This window comes from Rhododendron vialii, chromosome 1a (assembly GCF_030253575.1).
Source record: "Rhododendron vialii isolate Sample 1 chromosome 1a, ASM3025357v1".
NCBI classification, from domain to species: domain Eukaryota; kingdom Viridiplantae; phylum Streptophyta; class Magnoliopsida; order Ericales; family Ericaceae; genus Rhododendron; species Rhododendron vialii.
In genome coordinates, this window is record NC_080557.1 from 24,779,939 (window position 1) to 24,790,168 (window position 10,230).

The window sequence follows — 10,230 nt, forward strand, 5'->3', positions numbered from 1 at the left end:
TTTAGAAGGGGATGGATAGTTATTTTAGATGTAAAAAGTGGTTAAAAGTTAGTTGGATGTAAAATAGAACCCATCTCTCTCCAATGGTGAGATGTAAAAAATGGATGGATAATTAACTAACTTTCTCTCCTCGTTAATTTTCCCCAATCGTTAATTTTCCCCAACTTTCTTAACCCTAATTCAAGTACTACTTCCGTTGAAAAATAATTTCAGTATCCACTCTGAACTACATCATTTACTCTCATCCACTCTCAACTACACCATTTACTTCAGTCATTTACTCTCATCCACACCATTTACTTACCATCTATATATAGACCTATCCTCCCTATTATTCATTCTCACACTCAAATCTATATACAATCTCCTCTTTCAAAAAAAAATCATCATGAGTAGTTTAACCCAGAGAATATTACTGGGAGAATTTGATGGATCTTCCTCCGATGACGATGAGATTGCAATGGCGCAATTGATCATGACCAGGCAGTACCGAAAATTCCAAAGAAGACGCCAACACGGAGGTCATGTTGGTTTTACGAGTGGTCGAGCCTGGATCCCCCGTGATAGAGTTTCTACCGACCAACGACTCAATGCTGATTACTTTTGTGAGTATCCGCTCTATGACGAAAAGTTGTTTCGGCAATATTTTCGAATGAGTCGACCCTTATTTTACAAGATCTTGGGTAAACTCCAACAATATGACACGACGTTCGTCCAAAGAAATGATGCGGCGGGAGTTACAGGTTTTTCTGGTATCCAAAAGATGACAGCAGCTCTGAGGATGATGGCATACGGGACGCCTGTTGATAGTCTTGATGAGTATCTCAAGATTGGGGGAAGTACAACAGTTGACTCCTTTCAAAGCTTCTGTAGAGGTGTTATCTCAATTTTTGAAGCAGAATACCTGAGAAAACCAAATGAAGCAGATACTGCAAGGCTCCTACATGTGGGCAATCAACGTGGTTTTCCTGGAATGATAGGCAGCTTGGATTGTCTGCATTGGCAATGGGACAAATGTCCAACTGCTTACCATGGCTTCTTCAGCGGCCGCAGCGGAAAACCCACTATCGTACTTGAAGCAGTTGCATCGTATGATTTGTGGATTTGGCATGCTTTCTTTGGCATGTCTGGGTCATTTAACGATATCAACGTGCTTGATCAATCTCATCTCTTTGATGATCTCAGTGCCGGTCGTGCCCCTCCATCCCATTTTGTCGTTAACGGTAGTCAGTACGACATGGGATACTACCTTGTGATACCGGTAATAAGCCTTCATTTGGGGGTCTTGAACCAAATCCAAGTCCATTTGCATAATCCTATCTTCCATCTCTTTTTCCTTCATTGCTGCCTTTCTCTCCTCAAGCGCCACCCTCCTCTCATCATTTGCCGTAGTCCTTTCCAAAGCCACGACTCTTCTTGCTTCCATTTCAGCTCTCCTATCTTCCTTGTCAGATGTAGTTTGGTTGAATTTTTCTATCAAGTTTATCCATTCACGTTCCTCAGTTTCTATTTTTTTGGTCTTCAATAATTTTGCCTTTGATGCTTTACATCCAGGAGGCCTTTTTCTTGGAGACTAACATTACCTCCACTCGTAGGATTGCTATCTTCCAATGTAGTCGCTGTGTTTGAAACTTGAGAGAAATCAGGAGACTCTAAGTTTGGATTTTGAGAGAAATCAGGAGATAGAGGGACTGAACTCGTATCCATTTGTGAATATCTTGGGTCGGACTGGGGGGGGGAGTTAAATCTGCCCACTTCATACTGTGTTCTAAGATTGCCCAACAACAATCCAAATTCGCAAAAGGTTTCTCCTCAGTGTCTTCGTAATGTCTCTTTGCTAGATCAATCTATATACATGATAACAAAATAATTTAATTAATTATCAAAATAATAATATTAACCAATTCTTATGAAAACAGAAACTTGATAGAAGCAAATTGTTATGAAAACAAAATAATAATATTAACAAAATAATAATACCTCATTTTGTTCTGTCATTCCACTTTGATGTTGCCTTTGAATTTGCCTTAAATGTCCACGATATTTTTGTTGCAAGTTTGCTGGTTGACTTGTCATTCGAGACTTGATAGAAGCATCCAATCGTACATTGCCTCCTGTGAATTCGGTATATTTTTTTGCAACCCGATCCCATAATTTAGATCGTGCTTGGTTGGTACCGATAATCGGGTCTTGACTAACGCACAAGTAAGCATTACAAATTGCGTCATCTTGATTAGAGTTGAACGATTTTCCTCTCGCACTACGACTTCCCTCTGCCATAATTGATACACTATTTTTTTTGAGTGTGTTTGTGGAGAAGGGAGAAATTTTTTGTAGTGTAAAATAATGTAAAAAAACACCCATTTATAAGTAGGGAAAAAAAAAGCCGTTGCTGATTAATTTGATTCGTTGATCAAAAGGGCCGTTGGCCAACGGTCGGATAAAGACCTTTTGCCAACCGAAAATCCCGAAATCCCAACTTTACTCTTTCTCTCTCTCAGTTTTACAAATCACACACACACTCTCTCTCTCTCTCTCTTTGGTTCTATGAACAGAACCAGCCCCTCTCTCTCTCTCTCTACGAACCGAAGGTAACTCTGGACATCTGAAATCTTGGAAGGGGCTGGAACAGAAGGGAAATCTGGAAATCTTGGGTGGAACCGAAGGGAAATCTGCTGGAAATCTTGAGAATCAGTTGGGTGATGTCGTCAAGAATCGGGGTCGAAGATGGTGAGCTTCCGGCGTGTTCCTGCAGATTCCGGCGGTTCTTGCAATTTCCGATGACTTTCCGGCAAAACCAAGTAACCTCCGGCTATCCAAAATTCTAGTAGAATCAGTTGGTGATGACCTGTCAATTTATAGCTGCAGCTAAAAGGGGATGCAAATATACATCTCCCTTTCCATTTGTGCTATTTTTCATCTCCGAAATTGCTATTTTACATCCCCAATGGAGTAATTTTTTTTACGTCTGAATTGTATTATAACTATAGCACCTGGTTTTACATCCCCATTGGGATGCTCTTAGTGAATCTAGAAATATTTGACGTGGTAAGTGATGAGGAGAACAGTGTACACGGGTCAATTATTTAGTACTCCTGCACTACAACAAAAAAGGGTATTCCCCTCACTTCTTATCCAGTGTTTCCAATAAACTTCAATAAGAGCATCTTCAGCCTTGACCCATTTTAAAACTCAAATTTAAAAATGGGGCAGAAATCACAAAAATTTCTTTTCAATTTTTGACCCAAACCCTTCCTCATTTTGGGTTTTACTTATTCTTTTGCCCAAATCTGAGACAACTTTTGCGTTGACCCATTTCTTCAACGGCTAGTTAGAGAGAGAGAAAGAGGGAGATGTGTAAAATTTGGGTTTGATGATTAGAGATGTGTCTATCTAAAATGGATTTTTACCCAAAATTTGACTCAAATTTGAGGAAAAATATGGGTGAAGGCCGGAGATGCTCTAAAGGTCCATTTTTAAAACAAAACGCGTGGGTGCTCTCCAATTTCCCCATTGCATCTTTTATTTTCCCTTCGGCGCCGGCAGAGAAAACCCCAACCCCCAGCGATACCGCCGCTCTCCCTCTCTCTCTCTCTCTCTCTCTCTCCGATCGACACTCCTCTGGTCTCTGGCCTTCTCGATCTCACTCTACCGGTACTTCTTCTCTCTCACTCATTTTGGCTTGAATTTGTATCACGATTGGACTGATTGTATCTCGTTTTGGGTTCAGAATCGGCATACCATGTGTTTGGCTGTTCTATCTCTACTGGTATTCTCTCTCTCTCTCTCTCTCTCTGTTCTATCTCTACTGGTATTCTCTCTCTCTCTCTCTCTCTCTCTCTCTCTCTGTGGTCAGCAGATATGTGGTAGTGAAGGAGTTGCGGGTTCATTGATGGCTGTTATGGATCTGTGGTGCGGAAGCGAAGGACGGCCCAACCGGTTGTTGGTGCTCTCAACCTAAAGGGTTCTGAATCTATCTCCCGTCCATATCAGCATTCTCTGTCTCTGGGGTTCGACGCTCCCCTCACCGCTGGTATGTCTCTGTGCATGTGTGTGTGTGTTTCACTCTCAATGTCTCTATATTTTCTCCGGTGGAGTTGGGCTTCGGTGGTCAAGGTTGGGTTTCTAGTTAGGGGCCTTAGGGCAGTCTATTCAGGGTGGGAGGGAGGGAGTTGTGGGGAAGGAGGATTTGGGTTAGGGCACGAAAAGTTTGGTTTGCTTGTAGGAAATGATAAACCCCTTACTTTGTTGATGGAGTTACACAATCTGTTGATGATCTTTTTAGTTTTTACAGTAGTTTTCAAAGGTTTTTAGTTTCAATAATTCATATATTTTCCTCTGTTCCGCGCTACACTAGCCTCTACTTCGTCAATCTAAATATCGTATGTATAGGGAACGGAATGCTATTGAAACATTGCAGAGATCTTCAAGGAAACAACTTTACTGGTCAAATTTCAGATGAGATAGGCAATTGTGTCTCTCTGATATTACTGTAGTACTGCACTTTCTAGTCTCTTCTTCATTGTCATATTGTGATGTGTTATCTTCTGGTGAAATGATTAGTAATCCTGAGAAGTTCGTGTTATTTAATCGATAGAGAGTTGCGTGTTTTTAAAGGTTGTGTTTGCATGATGTAGGGACTATCCACTAATTTGTTATATGGAGAGATTCCATTCTCAATATCTAAGCTTAAGCAACTTGAGCTACTGTGAGTTAATGCTTGAAGTACAGTCTGATTTGATCACCGTGGAAAGTTTTTAGCTCTCTCAACTGAGGGTTTATGTGCACTTTAATGTAGAAATTTGAAGAACAATCAATTGACTGGCCCTATCCCTTCAACATTGACGCAGATTGCCAACCTGAAAACGCTGTGAGTTCCCTTTTTCCTGGTGGAGTCTATTCATTTCTATCATCAAGGCTTTGGACCATTTTAATATATTCTCTGAATGTGTAAATTAAAAACAACCGTTTATGTAATAGAATCAAAATTATGCTAATTTCTGTTATGGCTTTGTGGATATATACTTTAATGATCTTGCTCGAAACCAGGGCTTTTTCTATCAGAAAACGCTCCTCTCATGCGTAATTTCTTTTATAATAGAGCCAGGGCTCTTTTGTCATGTTGGTGGAGGTCCGCGGGGTTTGTTGTCATTGCTTTATCTGGTGTACTCTCATCGGCTTGATTGGGGTACCAATACTTACCTTTGTCATTGTCTTATGCCTTGGGTTTGTATTTCTAGTGGAAATTGGGGAAGTGTGTGAAGCTCCTGGTAGCAAGACTGTTGTTTAGGCCAAGTGGTTGATATTTGGGCTGAGGAGTGTGTTGTGGCTAAAAATAATGCCGATAGCAATTTTAAGCAGCCAAAGGTTGGCCTTCTATCAAAGATACTGAGTGATTGAATCTACCTTGAATCCTTAATATACGCTTGTACATCTATTGGCTTATAGTTTTTTGGCTGATTAAACTCTACTTTTATTCCTTTCTAATGGCTGCATAGAAGCATAACAGAGGGATTATTATCATCTTGTCGTGAATAGAATTGATCATAATATTATATATGGAATGGTCTTGGTGAGATTTTACTAATGTCAAGATGTACATCTAATTAACAGTAATGATTTTTTGTTGCTTTTTCTAACTTCTTATTGTGCTGGTTTCATTGTTTTAAAATTGGGAACAAAATACTCACTCTGTGGGGGACCAAATACCTTTTCGGAGTTGCGACTGTTTTAGTTTTCATATGCTCATCCAATGTCCCTTCATTTTTGCTTCATTGATATCAAAATGCCGATGGTCTTTGGTTTGAAAGTTTTGTTTCTATAAGTTCACTTGAAAATCCTGGGCACTATACTTAAAAGTTAAGTTAGAACAAAAGCTTAAAGTTTTCTTCCTTCACTTGTATATCTCTTGGTTACTACTTTGTTGATTCTTTCTCAGTTTAAACTAATTTCCTTTTTGCATATGATTCTTAGGGTATCCGGGACCCTCATCAAAGTGTGGTAGAAGCAATACTATAGTTCCATGGTTGAAGAATTTTTTTTTTTGCTGATAATGATGTTTTGCTGGTAATAATGGTTTTTGGATCACTACAAGAAAAAGGGGAATACGCAGCAGTTTGTTTCCGGCGTTTGTACAAAACCCAGGTAAAGTCCAAAAGTGACTATAGCGGAGCAGAGGCCTCCGTGCTAAAATTACACTATCCCCCTTTTATGTTATTTGTCATTATCTGTTTGTTGACTCTAATTGTTCCTCCGGGGGAAATATGGTGGATGCCTTTCGAATGCATGTTCCTCCAGGAGGTTTTGGTTTCTAAAGAGACCACCTCCTTGAATTTAAATCCAGAGGGTCCAAGCCAACTCTACAAAGTTGTGTTGGCCGGTTCTCAAGAGTATGCGTTGGCTCGCCAATCTTTAAGTTATATTGTTTGACTCTCCTCGTTGGATTTCCATTGTTTAATAGCTTTTGGCGGCTTGCTGTGTCAATTGCACTGTGGTCAAAATAGGACGCATTGGTACTTCAATGAATGCGTCACAAAGGCTATGTCAAAGCAGCATCTATGGTTGAACTATGTCGATAAAATGAATCTGTGAAGGACTCCTAGGATATACTACTTTTGTTTAGTAAGCAGTGCACGTTAAAGCGGTCCTTGCATTATAGCATTGACCTTTTTAGACAGAGAATCTTCAAAATAAGCATCCATCTTTGGTTTGTGAATTGTCACGTGTTTCTTGTACGCATACTTTGGTTGCTTATAAATGTTTGGTGATTATAGGTAGTGTTTTGTGATGTGATGTGACTGGGAAAATTCTGATGAAATGCTTTCTTTCTGGAATGCCTGATTTGAAGTTGGGTTTAAACGGTAAAATTGGCCTTGAGAAAGAGTCACAACTTAAGTCTCGTCCCACTAAGAGGTAAATTCTGAGGGCTTACTATTTTTCGCTCCCATCCTGTATTCGCTTGTCTGTGTACATCTTGGAAGTTAATATAGTTCCCTACTTCCTTTGAGAAACTTGTAGAAACTAGACATGCTGACACGTATGTTCCTTTTCATAATTTTTTCTGTTGAAGAAATAACTTTGTTAATGCACACCTTCTGGGAAGAAATAACTTTGTTGATGCATTCCTGGCCTGATAAAAACATGTATTCTAAGAAATATGTTGCTAGGTGAGCTGCTAGCATAACAGTTGTATATGTAAGTTAAAATGTTCCATCTGAACTAAGCCTGACTTCTAGGTGCGTGGGTTTTAGCTTTGATGCTTAACTTCTAAGTTTACCGTTTGAACTGCTGGATTTGTAGCTTTAACTTCTCAATTTGTCACTTTTTGTTTGTTTGTGATGAGTTAGTGCATAGTATTCTTCTGCCAGCTGCAGGCCAAACATGAGGAAGGTGCAACTAGTGGGAGATAACCAGAGATTGAGGTGGGTCTGATTTCATTTTAAGTGCAATTGTGGTACATCTCTGCAACATAAGGAAGTACATTCTTTGCTTTGGTACTGTAACATTTATTTGTTTGTTTTCTTATTTCAAGAGAAGGTTACATGGAACTCTTTTACAATGCTAGGTGACGAACTGCTTTAGTGGTTGGAGGTGAGTACCTATTGTAATGCCTTATTTCATAGTTTCATTCTTTGCTGCTTTCATATTATTTATTCTCCAGTTTTCAACTAATATTGCTTCTTTATTTGCAGATGCTTGAGAAACAGATGATCGGGAGAATGTGTTTGATAAAGGCGCGCGGGATACTGTTTATTTTGGGGACTTAGTGTTTATTTTCTTCGACTTGTTTGTCCTTTTTTTCCTTGACTGTATTTTATTGAGTATGGTTACATATGAACATGAATTTGGATTGCGAAAGTATGAATTATTGTTTCTTTTTGCTAGTATATGGATTCTAAAGTTTTGTTGTTTGGATATCAAGCAGCATTCTTGTAGATTTTCTTTTTAAAAAATAAAAAATTCCCGACGTTTTTGTAAATGCCGGTAAAACCCACCCTGCCGGAATTGGGAAAAGTCCAAGGTAAAGTCACAACCTTGGACTTTTCCCGGCGTTTTTGTAAACGCTGGTAAATCTCTGCCGGAATCAGAAAAAGTCGCCGGCCTTGGACTTTTCCCGGGGTTTTTGTAAACGCCGGCAATTGTAATAAAAACATCGGCGAACATTACCGGGGAATAGTTGTGGCGTTCACTAAAAATGCCTGGAAGACTTTTGCTGGCGTTTATAAAACGCTGGGAAAACCAAGATTTCTTGTAGTGCTGGAAGAGCATTGGACATTGTTTTATGGTACCCCTTACAAATAAAAGATTGCCACCACAAAATGTGGGTCATTACTTGTCTCCCAATTACTAAAAAAAAAAAATGTTAATGATTCTATCGTAAAATTGTTGCAACGTAAATGGTTGGGAGTATCACGTAGACAACGCCACGTGATACTTTGAAGACGCTAAATTATTACTGGTGTACACCAGCCACTCCACTCATAATGGGTGTGACCAGAGAGTGAGAGTTTAACTTAGATGTATATGCATGCGATGAGATTCAAATGCATTTTGCATATATAAGTGCAAAATTTGTGCTATGCATGAAAGCAAGGCACGCGAAAATTAATTTATGTTTCTCAAGATTACACTTGTTTTAAAAATAGAAAATATTACACTTTTACCATAGCTCTTTTTAAACCATATGCAAAAGAAAAAAAAAATTGAGAGAAATGGTGACAATAAATGAGTGATATGAGGAAGTGAAAGGATGGAGGAAGAAAAGACGTGAGATGAGAGAAATGAAGGGGGGGTGATGCAGAGCTCTACATGTATGATTTTATTATTCTCTTAGGAATAGAGGTAATGCCAAGCCCACTACAACTCTCTATGCTACGATGACATACATATGCATTGTATAGAGGGAGAGAGGGGGTGGCGGGAAACGTATGAGATCGGTAACTGAAGAGAGGGGGTGGCGGGAAACGTATGAGATTGGTAACTGATGAGTTAATTGCGAAATGGTTGGTAAGAAAATCCCTTGAGAAGCAAGGACGGATTCAGAAATATCGTTTAGTGGGGTCACTTTGTTAATTATAGTAGCGAAAATTTATTTTTCTAGTTAACCACAATAAGATCGTTATATAATTAAAGCATGCAATACAAATTACAAAAATATATAACACATACTTTCACTTAAATTATGTAAAAATAAGCACAAAATCTCAGACAAAATTTGAGAGTATGTTTTACATGAACATCGACAAATTTTAGAATGATCAATATAATTTTATTAATGATATTATTTTAAAATATTGCTCCTAGACGGTTAAAAATATATACAATTAAGAAAGAATCGATCCAAGTAGACAAATAGTTCGAAAATCAACAAGTATAAATGCACCATATGACGAAATTGAAACATAAAAACTAGTTTTACATGTATATTTTCAAAATATATGCACTTGTTTATGAGTAGTAGCACACTTAATTTCATAATTATGTAAAATATACAAAAATATATAAAATTATTTTAGTTTCGAGCGGGGGCACGTGCCCCCCTTTCCCTCCGTCCCTATTGAGAAGGATGCACAGGCGACTCTGGTTGACTACCACGTGTACGAGTTCGTAGAAGGAAATCCATGAATATCTTACATAGCAAGTGATGAGGAGAATTGTGCAAAAATTCCCTATAGAGAAAAAAAAAAAAAAGACTGTTGTTTGGAGAGTTTTTGTGAGCATTGTAGTATTGGTTTTCTTTTCCTTCCACTTTTTCCTGTCTTCTTTCAGATTTTGTTTATTTGGAGAGTGTTTTTTTAGCATTGTTAATCCTATTTAATGGCTTATTGTTTGTTTATAGAACTAGAAGTTTAATTTCATACCCATCTCTCTTATATTACCAATATTCTCTATTTTGTCTTTTTTTTTTTTTTGATCAGTCTATTTTGTCTTTGTTTGCATGAATTTATCTCATTATCCTTTCATATGTGAAAATTAAACTAATAAAAGAATTGTATATTCACATAAAAAAAAATACAATTGATATTGATTGTTGTTTTAGCTAAAAAAACAACAACAACAACAAAGTTTGTGATATACTATGCAAATGTTTTGTTCGATCGTTCTCAGCCACATGATTTTAGTCACTATTTGGAATCCAACTAATTTTAGAGATATCATTATTACACTTGTTTTCATAACGGTTTAAAAAGTACAAAACTTTAAAATCACCCTCTATTTAGTTTTAAAAAA

At 38.0% G+C, this 10,230-nt stretch overlaps 1 protein-coding gene and 1 long non-coding RNA gene across 10 annotated transcripts; both read left to right on the plus strand.

Annotated features, from left to right (window-relative positions):
* The first annotated feature begins 388 nt into the window (after positions 1 to 388).
* Positions 389 to 3,090, plus strand: LOC131329943 (uncharacterized). Its single transcript, XM_058363385.1, has 3 exons — positions 389 to 1,261; positions 2,621 to 2,730; positions 2,991 to 3,090. Exons 1-3 carry the CDS (start codon positions 389 to 391, stop codon positions 3,088 to 3,090), a joined length of 1,083 nt encoding a protein of 360 aa, XP_058219368.1.
* A 418-nt stretch (positions 3,091 to 3,508) lies between these two features.
* On the plus strand, positions 3,509 to 7,939 carry LOC131334320 (uncharacterized). 9 transcript variants are annotated; one of them, XR_009202121.1, is made up of 5 exons: positions 3,509 to 3,654; positions 3,731 to 4,033; positions 4,638 to 4,708; positions 4,799 to 7,590; positions 7,692 to 7,939. It is a non-coding gene; the product is annotated as an uncharacterized LOC131334320 (long non-coding RNA). The 9 variants fall into 9 exon arrangements; XR_009202128.1 differs by lacking the exon at positions 3,509 to 3,654 and having other exon boundaries at positions 3,889 to 4,033; positions 4,638 to 4,870; positions 5,974 to 7,590; XR_009202124.1 differs by lacking the exons at positions 3,509 to 3,654; positions 3,731 to 4,033 and having other exon boundaries at positions 4,336 to 4,870; positions 5,974 to 7,421; positions 7,532 to 7,590.
* The last annotated feature ends 2,291 nt before the right edge of the window (positions 7,940 to 10,230 follow it).